This window comes from Ruditapes philippinarum, unplaced genomic scaffold, assembly GCF_026571515.1.
Source record: "Ruditapes philippinarum isolate M1 unplaced genomic scaffold, ASM2657151v2 ctg4122_1_1_1_1, whole genome shotgun sequence".
Taxonomy (NCBI): Eukaryota; Metazoa; Mollusca; class Bivalvia; order Venerida; family Veneridae; genus Ruditapes; species Ruditapes philippinarum.
The window spans coordinates 66,489-93,011 of NW_026865410.1; the positions used below are offsets into that span (position 1 = coordinate 66,489).

Sequence of the window (26,523 nt, forward strand, 5' to 3'; positions counted from 1 at the left end):
CTTTTTACACAACAAGGGAAGTATTTTTTGTTTTTTTTGGAGTTTGAAATTGGTAAAAAATCGTTTGCCTACGAGAAAGTAATGTATTTATGTAACTGAAAGCACCCAATTTTTTTAGGGGTAAAAATGAAAAAAAAGGGATGAGAAAATTTAAAATTTTCTACATTCTGCCCGGGTTTTAGTGTTTGTAACTTTAAGACTGAAGTATTTCAAACAAAAATTTTGTCTTTAAAATTGTTGGAAGGTCGGCAGGTCAATTTTTATTAAATTAAAAACCCAATGTTTTATAAATACCCCCGTTATGGTGACTTTATCTAAACATTAATTCACAATTTTTTTTTAAACTCATCCCCCTTACTATAGAAAATCAAAAATTTTCATTTACTTTTTTAAAAATTTTGGTTTTAAATTTTGAAAAAAAACGGGACCCTGAGAATTCATACGTCAATAAAAAATCTTCTGGATCCGTCCATCTTGTTGTTTCATAAATGATGTATCCCAGGTCCTTGACGAGAGCCTTTGGCTGAATACAGATCTACGCTTATATTTTTATTCAATCCATCTATAATATAAGCCGCGTCATGACAAAACCAACGTAATGCGTCTGCGACCAGCATGGATCCAGACCAGCCTGCGCATCCGCGCAGTCTGATCAGGATCCATGCTGTTCGCTTACAAACCCTATTACAAGTAGAGAAAACTGATTAGCGAACAGCATGAGATCCTGATCAGACTGCGCGGATGCGCAGGGCTGGTCTGGATCCATGCTGGTTCGCCCAAACCCACTATGTTGGTTTTGTCGTGACGCGGCTCATATTTATACAAGCTCGTGGCAAATTATATTTAGCATTGTGTCAATATGAATTGATATATCAAAACAAATATTGCAATTAGTAATAGAATTATAATGTAAAAATAGCAGGGCGTTTAATACAATTAATCAGACTCAGCTGCAATGTGAAATATCCGCCCTAATTAAATATAAACAATATTTCCGGTACACAGCCTGAGTTTCATAATATGATTATAGCATTTTCAAAGTAGTGTTGTTTCTGGCCACTATGCGCTCATGTGAAAAACTCTATGTATTTAAAAAAGTGACAATAAATATGGACACACGTTTTTGTTGTGTTTTTTTTTTCAGAATATTTTTTTCTAACTATGAAAAATGAACAAATTGTTTCAATTTATTTCTGAGTATATTTCTTAATTATCTCTATTATATATTTCTGTTTTAAGTACCCAACTGGTGTATCCTAAGAAATTCAAATTTTATGTTATTAGTCCTAATAGAGTTCATTTAATACGAAACAAACATTTTTCTTAAAAAAAATATACGAAAAAAACTACATGTTAATAACGTTGATAGAATATTTCTAATAATTGTGCGATCAATTGATTTAATAAAGTGTCGCAAATCATCAATGTAATTAAATATTAACATATGCTTTTTTCACATTGTTTCTTTTTCATCATTTAAACAGAATGGCAGCCTTTACTAGACACAGACATTACGTTGCAATGACGTCGTCAACTGTGTATCATGTATTTTTAATCAGTTGGATTCATTGCATTATAGTTGTGCTCTGTTCCGTTGCCATGGCAACTCAATCTACTGATGGCTCTACGGGAAATTGTAATTTTAATATCAGGTAAGTCCAATATGTCGATTTTTCCTTTTCTCTCTTCTCGCATCATCTGATAATTATGTCACTTTAACTCACGTTTTATCGAACAAGTTTTTAATTCTATGAGATGTTGGAAATTTCCAGGTAAGCATTTATTCAATACTTGTTTTGTGTGATGTTTCGGTGTTAAAATATGTAAATATTTATTGTTTCTCGTTTATTACCAAGAGTATTTAATGTCATGCTGTAATTTGAGCGCTATTATTGTTTGATTATTTTTACTGAAAAATGATATTGTGCCTATGAATTATAAATGAAGGCTTTTATAGACATTTTTCATCCAGATATAAATTGAAACATTACATTTCATAATTTTAATGGCATTCTGAATATTTCAAAATCTCATCATTTTTATAGCTTCATGAGCGATTTTCTAATCACAGCTGCCAGGATCTTAAAATATCTTTATTGCTTCTTATTGTTGCATAAACTAATTGTTTTGATTATTTGATCATAAAGATATTTATTTTTATCTTATCCACCAATTTAGACCGTATGAATGCAAAGCTTATATCATATATTTGTACTGAAGTATTTTGAGAACTATATTATAGATAAATGTCAGTTAAAAACTTAATTTTTAAAAATGTGCTGTCTGTGGATTAAAAAAAATAGTGTTTATATTTTGATTAAAATTAATACAGAATACCTAGAATAAAAGAAATTTGTCTGTATTATTAAAGTGCTATCGAGTGATGCAAGTGTAAAATCATCACCATACCTTACAGTTAGCAACAGAATATTTTGTTTCTGCAACATTTTATTATGTTTATGTACAATATTCATGTCTACTAAACTACATAGACATTTATTGTTACAAATCTTTTAGTTCGTCATGAAAACAAAATAATTTTACTGGTTTTAAAAATTTTACAAAATGTTTCATTACATGTAGCTTAATGCACTTTAACATTTTCAAATAATTTATGGAGACGATAATTAAATTGTGAGAAGTATTAGTTTTGTCATGATACAGGATCCATGAACACCCTATCCTTCTGCAGAAATATTTTGCTGGTGAAAAATCAGTTTAAAACAACCCAAACTATCTGACTGTTATGTGTTTGACTTGATTCAAATAGTAAAAAATAAGTAGTCAACGGCAAATTCTCAAAATTCACTTTAATATAGCAACATTTCGGCTGAACAACCTTCTTTGAGGTATATAAATAGGTAATAAACAATAAACAGGAAATTGTAATAATAAAGAATCCATGAACCCCGTATTCTTCTATTGAAACTTTTTAACTGTTGAAAAAAAAAAACTAAATACTTTTTAATGAAATACATATATTTCAATAGCATATATAGTCGACACGGGTAATACAATGTATATAGAATAGAATAGAATAGAATAGAATAATTCTATTTCACCAATCAAGGGTCATACTATATGACATATATAATCACAAGCATAAAACACAAGGCATGAAACAAAATATATCAACCAACAAATTGTGTATTGTATGGTAGAAATGAAGACAATAAAGTAACTAAGGCTTAATTCGTATTATTGGAAAAAAACAAATAACACAGGCATAGTAATGTTAAAATAAGAAGTAAATGAATAAAACAGTATTAAAAAAAACAACAACAAAAAAAACAACAACAACAAAAACACTAATTACTCATTCGACATTCAAGTACAATAATATACATTCAATGGTCTGACAAATTTATGTATATATGTCTCATATTCAGTATTGACGTACAATGGTGTTTATTTTATTTATTTTTTAATGTTTATTATTGTTTATTATTATAGTTAAATAAATGGTTATTATTTTCCCTTTGTCTCTATAACCGTTTGGGGTTTTTATATGATATGACCCGTTTTAAGAAAATAGACTATGGTACACTTAACAGCTGAAAGAACATAAACACATTATGACACATAGTAAACATTCAGGAAAGATATCAATATTTTTTCTTCATATAAATATATAAATCCGAGGTTGTGAAAAAAACACGATTTTACGAGATAGTAAAGTGATATAAATGGAGGTAGGGGGTGTAAGTGTAATGTGCGCAGGTGGGTTCAATGTTTCTATATGCCAGGGCCTTTTTGATCTTATCATTATATCATGTTTTGGATATAAAATACAGCCGATAAATTCTCTCCGCGGATTTGTAGAAGTGATAAATGTACAGTAAACTCTTATTTACTAGCAGCTATTTGGAAAGGGGCGTAGCTGAAATCATTGTAACACTGCAATACTGCTATATTGAAAAATAAAACCTCTTGATTATTGTTCAATTTGAATACTCATTATGATAACAATAGTTTGTTATTCGTTTTTTTTTCCATTTCAAAACAAATTTGACCGAAACAGATTATTGTGTCTACTATTTTGGAAATAATACCGCCTGGTCGATCGTTCTAGAAAGTCGAGTTCTATGCTATACACGTGTAGCATATGCTTGTAGCGATTTATAAATGTTATTAAAGCATTTCATAAACCATGATTAAGGGCCATGAAACTTATGAACAGGTCAATACTCGTGAAAAAACGTGTTAAGAATTCTCTGAGCCGTATTGGACTCTCATTTAGATATGGAACAACATGTGAACTCAGTTTCTTGTTCATGCTTCATGAAAATACGACAAATAGGTCAAATTCGGAAACCTTCATAAACTCGTTAGTGACACCAAAATTAGATTACTGTAATTCGTTGCTATATGGATCTCCAAAGTACGTTCTCAACAAGCTCCAAATATATGTTTAAGGCGCTTCATGGACAGGCACCTACGTACATACGAAACATGCTAGACATTTATACTCCATCCAGACAACTTAGGTCCCAGAATGATTGCTTAGCACTTGTTGTATCGCGTAGTAGGACTGTGACTTATGGTGATCGTGATTTTATGACGGCAGCCCCTAAACTCTGGAATGCCCTACCTAGAACACTTAAAAGCTGTGAAACTCTAACAGTGTTTAAGAGGGCACTTAAAACACACTTATTTAAGAGGTTTTTATTTGGACTGATTATTTTTTTAGGTTCTTACCTGAATTTTATTATTTATATGGGTCTTTTTAACTTTTTAAAACTACATTTGATTTGAATCTGTGACTTGAGCAATATTGGTGTTGTTTTGATTCTTTTAAGTATTGTATCATTTATTTGGTTATATTGTACAGTACTTTTGAACGTGTCAATGTGCATGAAAAAAGTGCTTAAGAAGTTTGGTATATAATAATTATTTAACGACATAAGTCTAGAATTCCATTTAAGATCTAATACCACCAAGAAGAAAGCACTGAGGCGATATCTTTTTGACTTTTAAAAAATCTACTTTAGTTACTACTTTTCTCATTACATATGTAATATCACCAGGAAACGTTTTAAACACCATTGAGATATTAGGTGGTTTAAATATCTATTTGACGTTCACAATATCCACTTTAGTAACCCCTTTTTTCATAACAGATCTAATAGCACCAGCAAGATCATTAAGATTTTAGGTGGATTATATCTGTTTGACTTTCAAAACATCTAATTTAGTAATCTCTTTTGTCGATGGACAGGTACACACCTGTGCAAAATATGTAGGATCATTTTAAGCTAATATGAAGCAGACAGGAGATGATTTAGGTATCATTGCAAAGGTTTTCAACGGAGCTTCAAAATACCGTTCAATAAGAAACGTGCGTTTTCAATAAAAAATAATTTCCTGGCAACATAAACACTAGGCGAATAATGTATATTAATGAATAAAATGTGTTGTTTGTACAGTAACAGAAATATTATTCGTAGCACTGTGTTGTTTTGCATAATTCAAGTTGGATTTTAAGTTGGTTTATTAACGTGTACGCGTGTTTGAAGGTAAATTTTATTGCTATTTTCTATGGGTATGTGACGTGCCTGAATGAATATGAAATGAGGAGTAAAAATGATTAAAAAACGATCATGGTGTGAAGTTTATGACACATGCTTGATTTAAAAAGTCTTTCTATCTATTGTGATGAAAAAAAGTTTTTAAATTAAAAATACCATTTTGCAAAAGTTTAAAGGGCGCTTTTTTTTTTTTTTCGAGTTTACTAGTTACTATAATTAGACTGAAAGGGAAATGGTGGTAGCCATTTATGGTTGGTATTTCCTTAAGTCTTTCTTTTTTTTTCTTGTTTTTAATCAGACTAAATGGCGGGTTAATTTGCTTAAATTTGCATACGTGTAAGACTTGAAATTGGCACGTAAATTGTTACTAAAATACATAGAATGATTTACTCATATGTTTATAAAGTTTCATGAAAAAAATCGGTACACGATCATCATCATCATCACTAACAAATGTGTAATTGTGAGGGATAAATCTGTTGATGAAGTAGAACGCTGTATAAGGTTTCTTATGGCCAGATAATGTTTTTAGCTCGCCTTAGCCAAAGTGCTCAGATTTGAGCTTTTATGATGGCAGTGTGTCCGTCGTCCGTCGCTCGTCGTCCCCAATTTATTTAAACAAAATCACTTTCTAGAGCACTTGATGGATTTTGACCACACTTTACAGTAATGATTCTTAAATGGTCCTCTGTGATAGTTATATATACAAATGCTTCCAGTCTTATGCATAAGAAGGCCACAGGAGCTAAAAACAGAGATCTTAAAAACAATTTTTTATCTCCAGAAACTACAATACCCAGAGCTAAGATATCTGGTGGCATGTAGCATCACATTGTGGCTCTCTACAAAAGTTGTATAAATCATGACCCTTGGATCAAAAATGACCCCTACTTAGGGGTCACTTAAGTTTTATGGACTTTTATAGGAAAACACATTTAAGTCTTCTTTTATGAAACAGCAGCGCCTAGAGCTTAGATATTTGGTATGTAGTATTGTCAAATGGACCTCTACAATGGTAATGCAAATCATGTCCCTTGGGTCAAAATTGACTGCACCTCGCGGGATGCTTAACACTTGAAAAAAAAAGACTTCTCCTCAGAAACTACATTGCCTGCAGGTAAGATATTTGGCATGTAGTATCACCTCGTGGGCATGTACAAAAGTTATATTAATCATGCCCCTGGAGTCATAATTGATCCAAATCGGGGTCAATTAGCTTGTATAGACTTGTATAGGAAAATACTTTAAAGTTTTCTTTTGTGAAACGATAAATGCCAAGAGCTTAGATATTAATTTTGAAGCATTGCTTAGTATACCTCCACGAAAGTTACATAAGTTATGCCCCTAGGGTTAAAATTGGAGAGCGCCAGGGGTAACTTATTGTACATAGAATTATATAATAAAAATGTCTCAAAAATCTTCTTATTATGCCAAGATTTTAGGTATTTTGCATGTAGCATCACGCTGTCTTAAGGATCACTTGCTTTAAAAGAAAAGAAATTACGTCTTCCATTGTGAACCTACGATGACAGGTGAGCAATCCAGGGCCATAATGGCCCTTTTGTCTTGTGATTACTTTTAACTCTACAACGGGACAATGTTCAGATTTATTATGTTTTCTTGTGGCAATCTATTATTCTACCAGTTAAACGATTTACTTATAATGTACCTCTATGATTCTTATGTATATAGTTGTTATCATTAGGCTATTCTGCTAATGTATTTAGCCTAATATGATACATGCATGTAAGTATCATCTGTCTGTAGAAAGTATAGACATTTTACAAAGCTGTAATTCCGTTGCAGATAAATGTTAATTATTACTGAGTTGTGAGTTTTGTTAACAACATAACAATATATGGTTATTTGGGTTTATGTAGGTTTATCACATGCGAGTGTGATTTCTGTAAATAACCGGATAAACAATTTCAAAATTTCAATTACAGTTTATTGTTTGCTGTAAACTACGATACTATGAATTTTGTAATTAATTGTTCCGAGTCTCCATCCTGAGACACTATTGTTTTTGACGTTAGTTTATTTATTGTTACTGTTGGATCTGGGATTTTGCTCATAGTCATTTGAATTTGGGTTTCAATCTTTACATTATCTTGCTAACAACTTTCCTCGATACACTGGCGGTTTCCAATTTTACATGAAGCTATGATTTCTGATTTTATTTTTGCAATGAAGTCATGAATGTCAGTTCACATTGGCTATGCTTTTGTATTGATATATTATACATTTTCTAACAAATTCTCATAGAATTTAATTGATATTGTGCTCTAATTGTCATATAATGTTCTGGGGGAAAGCGCGGGTACGACTGTTGGATAAAAAGTCTATAGGGATACATTAAATTCTTTCATCTTGTCATATTGATTCTGACAATGCAGTTGTAATAATTCATTAATCAATGGAACTAGATAAACTAAACCATTGGACGATGGGATTAATTTTCATGATTTTGTCACGGTAATTTGAATGGAATATAAACGATACACATTGAACGTCTGATGTGAAAACGCGTTGGATACTAGTATGTGTAAATATAAGTTGCTCACTTCAAGTTTATATACAGAATTCAAGCAGTAATTTAAAAGTGCAGTTGATAAGGTCGATAGTTTTTTATAAACAAATTCTTGTGCTCTGCTCTTGAAATAACACTGAATGGTTTCCGTATGTTCGCGTATACAAGGAATATGTTACCAGATCAACTAAGTTAAGAAAAAACATGTTTTATGGTTTAAAGTTTGCATAGAACGTATGTACAGTAACAGAAACCATTTTGCCACTCAAGGTAAAACATGAAAGATCTTGTAACTCAATTTTCGAATAACAAATACACATTTGCAATATACAGTATATTTTAAATATTTTGGATGTTTGTAAATCGTTTTAGAAGAATAATTATTTACATATATAAAATTTCACTTAAATGTTGTTACATCCTTAATTACAACATACAGTATCTTTAAATATACAAGAAACTTGATCATTCTATAATAAAAAAAACATCTTAAGGCGATTTCCGAATACAAAATGTTAAACTGTCGTAACTAAATGGTTGGAATGATCAAGTTATGACAGTAATGTTCTATACTCTGAGATGCTGAAATGTATCATTGAAGTCATTTATCATATCATTATTTGCTGTTTATTCTCTCTGATGTAACAAACACACTTTGATGTTGGTTTTTTTACTACTTATGTTTCTTCTACAAAGGATGGTTTTGGTGTTTAATTGTAATATTTGTGCTAGCTCTTTATGATAATTAATCTTTAGCAGGATGATAAGATGCTAAGTTATATAAAGCAGAACTCACAATCGTCTAGTATGATTTGTCTACAACTTTCTAAAAAGCTTAGTTACATACATGAAAGATAACAAGGTTAAGGAAGAGGTTAGTTTTGCTTTAACATTCAAAACATTTTGATTCTAAGGAAAAATACAAAAATCATGCAAGTGCATTCGACATATTGAAAATTACTGAATACATGTATACGTTATAGGCCCCACTCATTAACATACACATTCAAATGTGTGACAAATGAACTCTTATATTAAATTTTTTTAGAGGCCTCTCAATTAGCTCCAAACAAAGAACAACCTTTGGCTACGGTGGCCCGTTAGCTGTTTTGGAGCACTGGTCGAGGGGGCCCTCACTGGTATGTACAGTGTCTTAAATAGTTACATTATAACATTAAGCAGCAATATACGTACATTCTGACTAGGCTTCATATCAAGTCATAATTGGTGCTTCAATTAGCAAAGATATGTGTGTTTGACTTTGTCTATTTTGTCAAATGCATTTGTAGGCATTATATCTGAAAGTGATACAGTATTTTATATACACTTTATAAATTTTTTATAAATTTCATATACTTTATTAATAGTTCTTAAAATGTTATTTTAGGAACATAAACATTAAGGTTATTTATGCCTATCAACGGAATACTAGTGTAGCCTTTCTGTAATATGCTAAATATCTCTTGTCTATATACCATAGATTGATACTTTCGCACGTGCTTCACTGAGCGTAGTGAGTATTTAGAAATCAATATGTTCTCGAGGTATGGACCATAAAATGTTCATATGTGCGGATGATGATTGAAAAATTGATAATGTACATGTATATCTCAGAAGATTGTTTAAGTGGAAAATACATAATATTTTCTCAAGTGAGTTGTCTTGAACTTTTAAATTATTTAAATGAACATATATGTTCGTATATAGAACAATTATGTAGTGAAGCCGCATGGCTGTGATTCCAAACTGTAGTAGATACTTTTTCGTAATTTGGTCACCATAGTTCATGTTTTAGTGTTGGTATCAAAATGACATTTTTAAGACATTGGTTTACTTATCCCGAAAAATATCATATTTCATAAATTATGTCACTTAGATTTATAGTAGATGTTATCATAATTTACGAAACAATGAAAAGTAATACACAACTGTTGTGCAAACACCTAAATGTCCATGCCAGCACTTAGATTATCGTGCATAATTTACTATGCACTGATGGTGTATATCGAGTACAAGCCAGCTGATTCTGTCACGGCTTTATCCGTTTTCCTTTGTTTTATTCTACATATCGATTTTCTCAGCACGTGAAAATTGCTTTTTTAGTCCGGCCTATTTTTGTCAATTAACGAAATGAACGTATTCGCTGAATGGATTGAAACTATTTATGAGTATTTTAAGAGATTGATTTAAGAGATTGCGTCGTTGTTTTGAAGATCATGGTATTTTCGATGATGTTTGTGGTGGTGGTGGCGGTGTGGTGATGATTATTATTATTATGATGATGATGATGATGATAAAGTCGAGAAGTAGAATCAAAGTTATGATGAATAAGACGAATATGATGATGGTGATGACAACGATGAAAGTATCCGGTTGTTGGTTGTGATAGTAGTGATGCCGAGGATGGTGTCATATTTCAATGACCTTTCGATATATAATGTAACAGTACCAAGCTTCGATAATTCATTACCATTTCATTATGAAAAATTAAAAGATTTATTGTGATTTTGAAATTTTCAATGTTGCCATTCGTGGATTATTCTATACAATTGTGGTGTTTACGTATAAATATATATTGTTTCTCATCCTATTTCATATTGTTAATCTAGCACCTATATTGTCTTATTGTTTTACCGCAAATATGGTGTTTTGTATGCATTGAAATACTTCAACCGCAAATTACAATACCAATATACCGCAAACGAGTATTTGTAGAGATATACATGTACCAAATATTCGAAATCCTATAAAAAGAAACCCATCATATATAGATGAGGAACGTAAACGATTTTCCACTGACAGCTGTCAAAACTTCGTATGCATTCTTAAAATATCTTCATTGTTTTTCATTTTTGCATAGCTAATTGGTTGATTCTCACCTACTTAACAAAATTTCACTGTGTAAATGATGTATATCATCTTAAGGAGTATGGTGAAATGCATATATGAAAATATTTTTTTTCCAGAATCTTATTGCCATTTGGTGAGAAGTGCAATGTGTCAAAATTCCACTAAATCATTAATGATGCCACCTCTTACTTTTATATCTACGCTTATAATATTCTAAATTGTTTGTTTGTTTCATTTTACGCATTTTTCCAACAGTATTTCAGTCATATAGGCGTTCTAAATAATGATATTCAAAACATTATGTTGGGTAATGGACATCAAGATGAAATATCAAGAACATCTGAATACCTTTGTGATCAGACTTTAATGATGACCCCAATGCCTGTGCAAAGCTGGGGCACAGTGGTTTTCAACGGCGACCAGTTGACAACTTTATGTCTAATACTTTTCAACATCTTACTCTTTTTCAAACGATTTAATTGACGAAATTTCCAGTTAGGCACATAGTAATAGTATTTACACAAATAAAGCATCTTCTGTTAGGTAATTATTCATCGTTCTATGACTGACATAATCTTAAATTAAACGCTTAAATCAAAACTTCAGCATAAACAATGACTGATTTTGCAACGTTATTTTAAAGCAAAGTAAAACCGTAATTAGAAATGTTACATAATATGTCTTACACCGATTTAAAGTAAAATATTGAAACCCAAATCATTTAAGATGACAGAAGGCACATTTTGTTACGTTTCGTTTGACAGTGACAGTCCGTAAACCAGTTATGCTTCGTCTTGATGTGGCTCATTTGTAAAGTTTAATGTTGATATCAGTTATATAATAGTTGACAACACATTATTTACGTTCAATAAACATTCAGGGAAGATATCAATATTTTATCTTTCATATAAAAATATATATCCCAGGTTGTGAATAAACCACTTCACGAGATTGTCAAGTGTCACAATATAAAAGGAGGTAGAGGGTTGCGGTTATTTTGTGCAGATCTGTTCAATGTTTTTAGATATGCCAGAGCCTTTTAAATCGAAAAATAACTTCTTTTTTGACAAAAAATGCGACCAGTAAATTCTTTCAATTGATACATACAATTTACAGCTAAATTAATTACTAGCACATGTTTAGAAAGAAGTGTAGCCAACTGCACCGCAGTGATTCCATTGTTCATTAATAAACGGAGATGGTTACACCTTTTGCAGGATTAATATGTATGAATCTAAATATATTCAAATTCTCTTGTATACCAGAGTACAATTTTGACCGATAATTACTAAAAGAAAGCTTCCTGCTTTTTCAGCATGAGGTGATGATAATACTAATGGACTTCAGAAGATTTCCCTGAAAAATTTTATGAAAACATTGTGTACGAAGGCATCTGTCGTTATCACCAGGATAAACGACATACATCCGAGACAACTGGTAGAATAATTGAGTTTATTTGTTAATTGTCCGACTGTATGTCAACGCAACGCAAACATAATTCCTAAAACAAACTAAAATGTCACGTTCTAAAAAGAAATGAATGAATTGTAGGTCGCATAAAATTGCAAATATGCTCTAACCGTATTTTGTCCGTCCGCTGTGTAAACAGACAGCTACGTACCTGTAATATATATGTAGAACAATTTTAATGAAACACACGGGAGATGCTTTAAGTATAATTGCAAAGGTATTTCAAGGAAGCTTTAAAATACCGTTCAATGAGAACCGTGAGTTTTCAATAGTCATCATTTACTGGCAACATAAACACAGGGCGAGTAATGTGTATGTTATAATGAAAATAATTTGTTGTTTTTGTAGCAGCAGTAAATAACATTCTAGCGCGGATTTATATTTGTATATTTAAAGTTGGAATTGTTGTTATAAATTGTGTGACTGTATTTAAAGGTAAATACTATGGCAATTTTCATCTATTTTGTTAGTAAAAAAGATCATTTCCTGCATGCATGAATTATTTTTAAAATGGAAACTTTTGGAAATGTAAAAATGTTGATTGTTGAATGCATTTACCCAATAAATATACTTAAAGCAATAATACAGGAAGAAAATGCTGAAATGGAATTTTTCTGATTTGTTTATTTTTACTATAATTTGAAAGGAATTGAACAGCCGCGTGCTGTTCGTCTGCTGTGAAATTGATTGGTTTACCAATTTCTGGTGTCAGTTCGTGTTTCTTATCTTAAAATATTATAACAATATTCAATTAAAATAGCAGTTTTATGTTATTGATTTATTGTTTGTTTCAATTATTTCGTTTAACTGTCTTTGCCACATAAACAACAACATAGTTTTTTTAAGATTTTTACCTAAGTTTACAGATAATTGTTCATGTCTTGGCAGGATTATATTGGTGGACGACAGGGCCACCTGTAATATTTGTTCAATGTTCAAATTCTTCATTATTTAATCATTATTCTGGTAAATTAAAGCGTAAACTTAGAAGTCTATTTTAGGATAAGCATACCGTAACGCAACAAATTGAAAAGGAAAATGTTAATTATCTCTGATGAAACAAACACACTTTGATATCGTAACTTCTTGCTGTTGTTGTTTTTCATTTTTTGTATTATTTTTTTGTTACTGTTGTTTATTCTCACATTATGGTCTTGACTTGGTATTCAATCTTTAGAAAAGTTCTAGCTCCCTGTGATAATAAATCATTTTACAAGAATATTTTGGCAGGCGGCGTCATATCTATACCAACTGAACACAACCTCGTCTTATTTGTTACAACTTTGTAAATCATATATTTACAAAAGTAAAAATGTACAGGTATATGTGAACTATTTCATGCCATCAGCCTTTGGATCAAGCGTTTTCTCGGGTTAAGAGGGAGTTGTTTTGGTTTTTAGTTGGGACGTAGTCCCAACTAGTGCACTTACAAACCCGAAATTTCCAACCATACAGGGTAACGCCCACTGCTGTGACGTTTCATCGCCACTCTAAATGCTATATTGTATTCTAACATATCAACGTAAGCTGAATTCATAGTGATCACCCGACCATGACCGACGCATAACCGCCGCGAGTGAAAAATAGTGCTCTGAATTTCTGTAAACTTCGATTTATTGCGAACAGAAGTGGAGACAAGAAATTTATTTTTTGAAAATAATGTGCAATTGAGCTTGAATGACGGTATTAGAAACGTAGCGGATATAATTTGAAAGGTCACATAATTCTATGAATGGGATAGTAAATTAATTGGGTCATAGTGCTTGACTTGCAATATTTAACTTACTCATCCGCCTTATCATCACATTTTTTTTGTATTATATTCCAGAATTTTTGAAAAAAGACATTATTTATCGGATAAATTTTGTAGTTTATAATTGCAAAGTGGATATTGAAATAGAAATAGCCAGAGATGTAGATAATCTATTCGTCTCTGAATTAGCCGATAATTAGGTTAAATGAATCCGACAACTTCCGGTATATTTTTCGACCTACTTCAGGAGCATAATTATCAGCCTGTTAAGCTCATAAGGTATGTTATAAAGCAAAATATGTTATGAATTTGATGACTAATAATATTATGTTTATTTATTGATGCCAATTTGTTTCCGAGGACTAAAACTTTCGTAAATAATTTCGAAGTAATTTGGAGATCTCGAGTCTTTCGTACCCAAGACATTTCGATCATACTTAGACTGCAAAACCGACAGATTTTACAAATTGATATTACACAGATGTCTGCCTTTACAGGAAAACCGGCATATACGCCTACAATTTTTTGGTCTTGTCACGGCCGTTACGTCTCTACCGAATGGGGCACATTCTTGAATATTTCAGAATAATTTTATTTTGACCTTTATAAATTATTATATATATCTATTTAAAGTCTAGCCATTTCATTTTGGGTCATCTTTTTACAATTTGAATAATTATTCTGGAAAAACGAAGTGCGCAAATGATCTAAAGGTTTGTACAAAGATTAGTGTTCTAAACATTCATCAAATGGTACATTTATCTGGAAAAAATATTTCAGTCCCATCATGACAAAATACCTCAATGGAACCCCTTTAAATTGAATTACACTTTTTTTAAATGTATGGGTAAATTCCATTTTCAGTGGTTGAAATTTTTCCTCTTTTCTGATTAATCAAGCTATAGTTTCCCATTTATAAAGCCACAGGTTGTTTTGAAAGTTGAAAAAAAAATCACTGCCACCTTGATAATTGTTAACCTGAAAAATCTTCAGGCACTTAAAGGGATTTGAACCCCAGACCTCTTGATTACAAGGCAGACACACAACCATGTCGCGAAAATGTCAACACAACAGCAAGACTGTTGGAAATGATCTATACCTGTTCTCAATACATGGTTGAAGTAATTTATCAGTGTTAATTAGACATTTTATATGATTTAACAATTTTTGACACTACTGATATTCACATTTTTTTCACAAATCTACATGTAAAAAATAGATATCATAATAAAATGATAGAACATTTTCTATTTTAGTGGTAATACTGTGGAGTAATATGAAGAAATATTATTAATATTTTATTATCATAAATTTTTCAAATTTTAATTATGTCATTACATGCTGTACACAATCATATTATAGTGTAAACATATATATACATTGTATAGACACATATATACATTGTATATACCAGAGACGTTAAAATACATAAAATGTATTTATATGTCTCTGTATATACACACACTAAGAGAGTAGTATTGGATGATTTTGAAAATGAAATCTCTAAATTGATATTTTCAGGGAAATAAAAGATTATTTACTTTAATATTCACTTGGAAAGGCTGGTACATGTAGCTAGAAAAAAGTACAGTATAAGATTAAAGAAAGACTAGAAGATTATTACAAACAACAGGTACTTATATAATATTTAATGTATATTTCACAAACCAAACTGTTTTCCAAAAAAAATTAATGAAAACATGCATTTTTACCAGTGTCACCACGGGTCAGATTAACAGACCCATTCCCAGTGGCAAATAATGCCAAATATGCTTTTTTTCTTTTCCAAGTTTAGAAAAAAATCATAAGTCAAAATTCTGTTATCAAAGCTGACAATTTTTCTTCATTCCATTTCAATCCAATATGGTACCAGACAGATGATGTTCAAAAACACATTCCATTGTCAATTTTTTATGTATTTTTTATGTATTTTTTATGCTTTTAATGATGTACAATTTGTTAACCAGGTTTTCCGAAGGAAGAAACTGGTTATTAGATTGAGGTATGTCGGCGGGCAGACGGATGGGCGGACGGACGGGCGGGCGTAAACAATTTCTTCTGTGCGCAACTCCTCCTACATTTCTCAACGGATTTTGACCAAACTTTCACAGAAGCTTTGTCATCAAGTGCCCTGGCGCATATCGTCGGGGTTTTGTGATTGGATAATATTTGACCTAATTATGGCCCTTTGTTTTTTTTCCTTATATAGAATATATAATGAACAATTTCTTCTGTGTGCAACTCCTCCTACATTTCTCAACGGATTTTAACCAAACTTTCACAGAGGCTTTGTCATCAAGTGCCCTGGCCCATATTTTCGGGGTTTTGTGATTGGATAATATTTGATCTAATTATGGCCCTTTGTTTTTTTTTTCCTTATATAGAATATATAGTGAACAATTTCTTCTGTGCGCAACTCCTCCTACATTTCTCAACGGATTTTGACCAAACTTTCTCAGAAGCTTTGTCATCAAGTGCCCTGACACATATTGTCAGGGTTTTGCAATTGGTATATATTGGACCTAATTATGGCCCTTTGTTTTTTTCATTATAGAGAATATTATAGTGAACAATTTCTTCTGTGCGCAACTCCTCCTACATTTCTCAACAGATTTTGACCAAACTTTCTTAGAAGCTTTGTTATCAAGTGCCTGGCACATATTGTCGGGGTTTTGTGATTGGATAATATTTTACCGAATTATGGCCCTTTGTGTATTTTTTCCCTATACAGAATATAATAGTGAACAATTTCTACAGTGCGCAACTTCTCCTACATTTCTCAACGGATTTTGACCAAACTTTCACAGAAGCTTTGTCATCAAGTGCCATAGCACATATTGTCGGGGTTTTGTGATTAGATAATTTTTTACCTAATTATGGCCCTTTGTTTTTTTTCCTTATACAGAATATATATAGTGAACACTTCTTCTCTGCGCAATTCTGTGCGCAACTCCTACAATTCTCTAGGGATTTTGACAAAACTCTCGCAGAAGCTTTGTCATCAACTCTTGCTGCATGTTGTCAGGGTTATGAGATTTGATAATGTTTGACCTAATTATTGCCATTTATTTTTTTCCCTTATATAGAAATATATTGTTTTTGTTCCATATATAGAATATAAAGTGAACAAATTCTTATTTGCAAACCTCTTCCTACAAACTATTTTGACAAACTTTCACAGAAGCTTTCTCATCAAGAGTCCTTGTGCATATCATCCCGGTTTTGTGATTTTGGGTGGGCGGGCGGGTGTTTACTTTAAAACAAATGCCCCTGCATGACGAAGCTTCTGTGAAATATTTTGCTGAAAACCTGGTTGCATCGCATTGCGATGTTCCTTGTTGGATTAACAACTTTGTACATGGTACTAAATATTTTTCCCAATGACAAGATGCAAAATTTCTTAACCCATTACTTCATGAGCATTTTGTGAAAAATGGCTGTTTCCATTGAAAAGTCTCCCGTTACAAGTTCAAATTGCTATAATACTATAAAAACTGCTTCAACACTAATCAAACTTGGCACAAATGTTGACTGGACCATTGCCCTTGCAACAACATGCTCAGGCTTAAATTTTCTGTTACCATGGCAACGAGGGGACATCTCAAAATTGCCCAAAATCACTATTTTGCCTCAATTTTTTCAATCAAAATTGATTTCAAAGTGATGCCACTTCTCAATGGATTGAGATATAGTCAAATGCTTTTCAGCGTTGGTTACACGTTACCTTATGATCAATCTGGGGTCATTTACAGCCTCTCACAAGTCCAAAATTTTCTTGGCATCATGCTTAGAATGGTTTCACACAGGTCAGTAAGACCGGTGTACACAATGTACTGTCTGCACTTATGTGTCAGAAAAAATATCACAAAAAAGGAATTTAGTATTACTATGAGTATTTATTAAAGAAATTGTATTTCAAATATATTTAAATAGTATTATTGAAAGTCATTTTGTATGACAGACACACAAATCTAGTGCTCTGCATTATAAATGTAAGAAGAGACAAATAAGATATGCATTTTTTTGCAAATTATTGCACTTCATATAATTTTTATTGCTTTTTTTTAAGGTGGACATGTGTCACTGTCAAGCGAATGAAGATAAGCATCACACTCGGTGGGAATCTCCAGTTTCCAGATGTAGTGATCATAACTGTATAGGCACCATTAACACTTTGGACTAGTTGGAGTATTTTAGAGGGCTAGTCTGAATTGAATCCCCTGTCAATAGTAAAGGCCAGTCATGAACATTGTGTTGAAGGAAAATGTTAAAACTCGGATTTTCTGCTTAACCAATCATTACTTTACCTTATATTCAGTGCGGTAATGTAGGAAATGGTTACTTTCTGGAACGGAGCTGTCAATTATTTTTAATTTTTTAGCTTGTTAGTGTTATCGTCGGACAGTTGTGAAGTAAAGATATCGCAGTTTGACTGTATACAAGTTGCCTTAAAGAAAGTATGTCGAAATCTTAACAATTATTCGTTGATTTTGTAGAAATTGACCAGAATTCACCTTTGTTTACACGCATCGCTTGGACGTCGAAAACGACATGCAATGACATTTCAGTGAAATTTGGAAACTTGCTCGTATTTTGGAGCATTTTGTAGGATTTCGATGAAGTAAAAAGTGTTTATGATAGGATACATTATTCCTAGAGACAACCACAAAGATAAAATAGTGATCTGGTGTATTTTTACCGAACAGTTCTTGTTTGTTTTGCATGATATTTTTCTCTCGTTAGGGACCTTTATTCTTTATATATAGTATTATGAGCGTATATATGGGTAAATGTGGTATATAGTGCCTGTGGTTTTAACATGTATCTTAGCTTGCCTGGTATAATGATAAGTAATAAACCTGAGAATTGAAACTATGAGAATAAATTGTTGTTATTAGTCCCCTTCTACAGAGCTCCAGATAGCGTGCGTATAAGCGTAAAATACGCATAGAAAATCTAAAATACGCATCACTTTCAAAATTCGTGCGTCACAGTTACGCACAACAAAATGAAAATACGCTGGTGTTTCAAAATTTATGCGTGAAAGAATAGAAGTGTAAACATTTGATATGTAGAAAGAAAATGTTTTGAGCATAAAAATACAATATATTTCCATTTTATTGCATTGAAAACTGTCAACAACGCATGTTAAAAACGAAAGTAGCAGGAAATACAGAAGGGAGGTAACTCCCGTAGATCAACCTGTGAAATTATTGATGAAATTTGTACCAGATAATCGTTGTAGGAGTTAACACAGTATTAAGTTTGTTTAGGCATCTATTGACATGCTAATGCCTCAATATAAACAAAAATATATTTTAATTTCTTTAACTTTTGTTGTTGGAACAAAATAACATGTTTTTCACTTGCAGTTTTGTACTCAATATTTTCGTACCCAGTCTACAGTTACGGACAATTTTCTCTCAGACCAATACTTTTTTTAAGGAAAGATAAAAAAATCTTTTTTATGTTTCTTTAATTCTAATTTCAACTATAATTGTTCAAACTGGAGTACATGATAAGGTACATGCCAACAAAAATAAAAAAATAAAAATATTGACTCCTAGAAAATAAAATAATTTCAGGGCTTCCACTAGTGGAAGTTTGGGAGTCATTTACTCCTTCATTTGGCCTGTGACTTCCGAAAATCAATACTTTTCCTTCTTTACCTATATAATGTGACTTCAAATATCAGAGATTTTGAAGTCTTTGACTTCCAAATTTTGAAAATGGAAGCCTTGATAATTTTGCTGTTTATCCTAAACTTGAGTTCCAGTATACTCTGGAAATCTGACTTTACATGGCATGTTTTGTTTCACATTAAATCAGTATTTAATTTGTAAAGGTTTTTCTAAAAAAAGAAAATAAACAAACAAACAAACAAACACAACAATAAGTTTAATTTGTTAATAAAAAATGCAAAATGCTTTTTTTTGACAGATTTTACCCCTTAAGTTTTTCAGAATTTGCATTTTACCCCTCACTCTAAATTTTGAGGGGTAAAAACCCCTTGGCCCAAAAAATTATCTGGAGCTCTGACTTCTATGTTCATTAAGAGGGGACTAAAGGCTGACCCATTTCTGTATGTCAATGAAAGCTGAATTTTGCTATAACTTAAATGGTACAAAAGTAAGGTTCATCATACTGGTATCTGATATATAACTATACAGGGATTTAGCATGTTATTATAATTTATGCTCCTGAAAGGGAGAGAATATAGTTGCAGTCTTAACCATCTGTCGGTATGGACTCAAGTAATATTCTGGATAAATATCTGTGTTCATTCCATACAGACTTGTACTTTTGGGGAAAAAGGTTGCTCATGGGAGGAAAATATGTTTTTAATGGTGTTTTTGAGATTTTAGTTGATAAAGGAAAAAAAACATAGTCTGTACTTAGGAAGACATTTGTCCTTCACACTCTTGTCCGAAATATGAATATAACTAGATATGTATTGAAGGGATTTTATGTAAACTTCACAAAGTGATAGAGACTTTTAAGAGGAAGTGCAATGTTCAAGAAACATAAGTCTACCTTGCTTCATGTTTTAATTATATTCCTTAAGTTAAAATGCTTATTCCAAACTATCACTGAATCTACATCAACTTGAACGACTAGAATTTTCCAATGTGTCAAAGAACCATAACTCCATTCCTTAGTTTTTAGCTCACCTGTCACAAAGTGACAGGTCAAGCTTTTGTGATCCCTTTTCGTCCGGCCGTAAAATTTTACTTTAAATGACATCTCCTCATAAACCACTACGCTAATTTCATCCAAACTTCACAAGAATGTTCCTTTGGCTGTCACCTTTAAAAATTGTGCAAAGAATTTAATTCCATGCTGAACTCTGGTTGCCATGGGAACCGAAAGAAAAAAACTTTAAATATAATCTTTAAAAAAACCCTAAGAGCTAGAGCTTAGATATTTGGCTTGAAACATCCTTTAGTGAGTGTCTACCAAGTTTTTTAAATAAAAGCCCTGGGGTCAAAATTGGCCCCACCCCATGGGTCATTGATTTTCCCTATGTGCATATAGTAAAAACTTTATAAAATCTTCTTTTAAAGAACCCAAAGAGCTAGAGCTAAGATATTAAGCATGAAACATCATCTAATGAGTGTTTACCAAGTTTGTTCAAATAAAAGGCCCGGGGTCAAAATTGGTCCTGCCCCAGGGGGTCATTAATTTTCTTTAACCCTTTCCCCCATGAGCATATTGTGAAAAATGGCCATTTTCACTGAAAAGCCTCCTCTCACAAGTTCAAACTGCTATGAAACTATGAAAAATGCTTCAATACTAATCAAACTTGGCACAAATGTTGACTGGACCATTGCCTTTGTAACGACATGCTCAGTCTTAAATTTCCTGTTACCATGGCAACGAGGGGACATCTCAAAATTGCCAAAAATCACTTTTTTGCCTCGATTTTTTCCATCAAAATTTATTTCAAAGTGCTGCAACTTCTCAAGGGATTGAGATAGAGTCAAAGGCTTTTCAGCGTTGGTTACACGTCATCTTATGATCGACCTGGGGTCATTTAAAGCCTCTCACAAGTCCAAAATTTTCTTGGCGATGAGGGGGGCTCTGCCCCCCTTCAAACCCCCCAAACAGAAGGGGGCACATCCCCCTTCTGGCAACCCCCTGATGTAATATTTGGATGGGGGGCGGCGCCGAAAAAGTGGTCAATTTTTTGTACAACATTTCTCAAATGAAAAACAGTGTTTGGGGCCTAAATAGGGCATTTTTTCACTGTTTGAGGCCTCAAAAGGGGGGAGGGGGCAAAAAGCCGTCGAAACACGCTTCTATAAGGGAAAAGGTTAAATGCACATAGTAAAAACTTAAAAAAATCTTCTTTTAAGGAACTAAAAGAGCTAGAGCTAAGATATTAAGCATGAAATATCTTCTAGTGAGTGTTTACAAAGATTGTTAAAATAAAAGCCCTGGGGTCAAAATTGGTCCTGCCCCAGGGGGTCATTAATTTTCTTTAAATGCAAATAGTAAAAACTTAAAAATCTTCTTTTAAAGAACCCAAACAGCTAGAGCTAAGATATTTAGCATGAACATCTTCTAATGAGTGTCTACCAAGTTTATTCAAATAAAAGCCCCGGGGTCAAAATTGGCCCTGCCCCTATATGCATATACATGTAGTAAAAACTTCAAAAATCTTTTTTAAAGAACCCAAATAGCTAGAGTTTATATTATAAGTTGAAACATCTTCTAGTGAGTGTCTACAAAGTTTGTTCAAATAAAAGCCCTGGGGTCAAAACTGGCCCTGCTCCAGGGTTGTCATTGTTTTTAATAGTATGTGTTAGTAAAAACTTTAAAAATCTTCTTTAAAAAAACCCAATAAACTAGAGCTTTGATGTTTAGCATGAATCATCTTCTTATGGATGTCTTCCAAGTTTGTTCAAATAAAAGCCCTTGGGTTAAAACTGGCCCTGCAGGGTGGGGGGGGGTATATACAGGTGAGCAACCTCAGAGCCATCATGGCCCTCTTATTTAATTATCTACCTTTATTATACATGTACTTAATTATGTTTGTCCAGAGAAATACTGGAAAAGAGTTGATGAAAATTGATTAAACTTTTACACAGCGAAAATAATCAAGTGAAAGAAAGTGTTTTTTCAAAGAACCCTTATTTTTGTGTCGCCTTGAAAAGGTGACATAATAGGGGTTACTTTTGTCGGCGGCGTCTGTGTCGTTGTCGGCGTCCCCTAAAGCTTGTCCGGAGCATAACTCAGTCACTATAAGTCTGATTGACTTCAAACTTGGTATGCATGCTTCTTTTAATAACCCGAAGTGCAGTGCACAAGGACCCGGTACTCTGCAGTTCTTATTTTTTGAGTTATTGCCCTTTGTTAATTTTCATACTTTAATTTTGTCCGGGCCATTTCTCTTCAACTAAAAAAGCTATGGACTTGATACTTCATAGGATGATAGATCTCATTAAGAGGAAGTGCAGTGAACAAGAACCAGTACTCTGTACTTCCTAATTTTTGAGTTATTGCCCTTTGTTAATTTTCATATTTTATTTTTGTCCGTGCCATTTCTCCTAATGAATAAAAGCCATGGACTTGAAACTTCATAGGATGATAGGTCTCATTAAGAAGAAGTGCAGTGCACAAGAACTGTTACTCTGCATTTCTTATTTTTTGAGTTATTGCCCTTTGTTTATTTTCATACTTTAATTTTGTCCAGGCCATTTCTCCTTAAGTATAAAAGCTATGGACTTGAAACTTCATTATAAGGATGATAGATCTCATTAAGAAGAAGTGCAGTGCACAAGAACTGGTACTTTGCATTTCTTATTTTTTGAGTTATTGCCCTTTGTTGATTTTCTTTCTTTATTTTTTCCTGGTCATTTCTCCTCAAGTATGAAAGCTATGGACTTGAACCATCATAGTATGATAGATCTTATTGATAAGAAGTGCAGTGTTCAGAAACTGCTGCTCTGAACTTATTATTTTTTTAGTTATTGCCCTTTGTTATTTTTCATACTTCATTTTTGTCCTGGCCATTTCTCCTAAACTACATTGTTCACAAGGCAACACATCCGACTCGCGGAGTTCTAGTTTCTAGCTTAATTTTACAATTATCATCTCTTAAAATACATGTACAACAACTTTTAAAATAATGGTTGTCTGGAGTAAATCTTTTCAATGATATCACACTCAAACTAAATACAGTTGTAGAGACTAGTGAGCAGAAGTCTTGTGTCAAATAACCAAAATTCTACATTACTTAGTTTTTGAATTATCTCCGTATATATTTCATGATACATGTACTGTTCTGAGAGAGGATTAAAGTATTGAAGGAATTTGATTGAAACTTTATAAACGTTATACAGTGAAAGAGATTAGCATGAGAATTGCAGTAAACAAAGGCCATTATAAGTTCTAATGACATGGTCACATTCATATAATGTGATGCAAAAAATATTGACCATTTGAGTGTTTACTTGATACTGATACAGAAAATTTGATATATATCACAATTGATTATTTTTTCATAGCTTTGTCTCCCTTAATTAATGTCATGTGTTAAAATAGTCAAGCTTGCAGTTTCCTCTGGTAGCTCTATTTTCACTTGTTGCTCTTGTCAAAAAAGGCCAATAACGGTTTATGATCGACCTACACGTACATGTAACCTAAATATTATATTTGAACATGTGTGTCATAGAATAATTGTATCAACTACTGTTCATTTACTGAATTGTGCACTTTATATTTATCAACCGGCAACACCCTTCACTCATTGAATTATCTGCCCCGAAATAGAAAAAATAGTTATTTGATCCTTCATACGTCCCAACTGCAGTGCCTTCAGCACTTTGATTGAAATCGCTATAGCGACAATATTTACCAATTTCTTCAAAACTTTATTAATCGCGACAGGTTTTATATAATTGTGCTATGTTGTATGTCATTATTCGTTGTTAATAGTTAAATATTTAGAAATCAATATGTTTTCAGGTGAACTATAAACTGTTCATATATGAGCATGCTGACTGTAATATTGTATGATTGTAACTTTGATAATGTATTTCCCAGGACAATTCGAATACTTTATTCCAGTGAAATATATTCTATTATTTCAAGGATGCAGTTTTGTTCCTTAAAATATTTTATTTATACCTTTAAATTAAGTTATGACTTTTGTGATGAATATTTACAATCATTATGGTAAACAGCATGAATTATACCATTTCTTTTTATAACTATTCTGAATATATCAAAAATAATGATGAACTATAGCTAAAACTAGCTGCTTTGATTTATTTAGAACGAAGTAAGCTTCGTTGGTTAATTGTTCAATCGTGCATTTACAATAATAATTATTTTATGGCAATATTGACCCTGAGCGATATGTGTTGTGAAAATAATTTGTTGTGTTGGCAGTGTCACAGTTAAATAATATTTGTAGCTCGGTGGGTTTGTTTTTAATGTTTCAAGTTGTATTTTAAATTGGTTTTATTACGTGTGTTCGTATTAAAAGAAACATTTTCAATATAAGCATGTTTTGCTTGAATGAGAATGGATAAGTGACATATTGCGTTATGTTAATGATATATACTGTTATATTAGAAAGGAATCATGAGCCCCGGTGCTAGGGGGCGTGAGGGATGTTGCACTTATTCATTATCCTTCATGTACAGATTTAATCAAACCGAGTCTGCATTGCTCATGTTATGTTGTTGTGATTAATGCTTCAGATGGATAACTTTGTTTCCAGATTTTATACCTCACATCAGCAGGTGTCAAGCGTTGTGTGGCAGCTGTAAAAAGTTGCCCGTACTTCACTTCAGTGTTGTTATATTTTTCTGGTCCTTCGGCATTGTTGGTGCCAGCAGTAGTAAGTGTTTAGAACTAAGTACCGCTCAGTCGTGAGGGATGTAGAACTTTTCCATTATCCCTCATGTACAGACTCAATCAAATCGAGTCTGCAATTTTCATGTAATTTTGTTGTGATTAATGCTTTCGAAGGATCTCTTTGTTTCCAGATTTTTCTTTGTTATTTATCTTACTTGTGATTTATCTAGATTTTAACGTTATTCCCTTTAATTACAATGGAGTTATCATAATGTTACAGGTGTGGTATGCGTGAGATGTCTTCATTTGCTCTGATACAATTGTTTTGCGAATCATTTAACATGTAGTTAGGATACATGTGTTGAGGTATTTAACTTTACATGGAACTATGTTAGGGTCTTAATTATTGAAGTCCGTTACCTCATTTAGAGTTTGCTATGCTTCTCCATTTATTGAATTTTATTTCGCACGGAGCTATGATATCTGCTTTTAATGTCCTGAACTGATTTTTGATTTTAATGTACTGAACTTCGCATAAAGCTACAATTAACACTTCTGTGTAGCACTTTGCATCAATGTATAAGTTTATCTTTTAAACGAGTTTCCTTTAAATGGTTATAGGAATTTGCTCATAGATGTTTTTTATTTTCCATTATACATTATCCGATTTCATATCATCATTTGGATTTGAGTTTCAATCTTTAAATTCTTGCTGTGGTTGAAAAACTTCCCTTGACACACAAGCAGTTATGTAGCATTGTCAAGTGGACATCTACAATGGTAACATTAATCATGTCCCTAGGGTCAAAATTGATTGCACCTCTGGAGACCCTTGATTCATGTAGACTTGTATAGTAAAAATACATTAAAAAGACTTTTCCTCAGAAACTTAAATGCCTATAGCTTAGATATTTAGCATGTAGCATCACCTTGTGGTATTCTACGACAGTTATTTCCATCATGCCAGTTTTCAACTTTACATGAAGCGATGATTTCTGATGTTGTTACTCGTTTAAAAATGAAGTTTGGCACTCATGAATGTAACTTCAAATTTGGCTGTGCTCTTGTATTGATATATAATACGT

General features: G+C 32.3%; 1 protein-coding gene across 2 annotated transcripts in view; it reads left to right on the forward strand.

The window, feature by feature from the left end:
* The first annotated feature begins 1,498 nt into the window (after positions 1 to 1,498).
* Positions 1,499 to 26,523, forward strand: part of LOC132728912 (uncharacterized) — a 70,777-nt gene continuing 45,752 nt past the window's right edge. The window contains exon 1 of one of the 2 annotated variants that reach the window (XM_060714631.1): positions 1,499 to 1,652. In XM_060714631.1, coding sequence (XP_060570614.1) covers positions 1,522 to 1,652 — 131 coding nt within the window. In that variant the 5' untranslated portion in view covers positions 1,499 to 1,521. The other variant, XM_060714632.1, reaches the window with a different exon arrangement.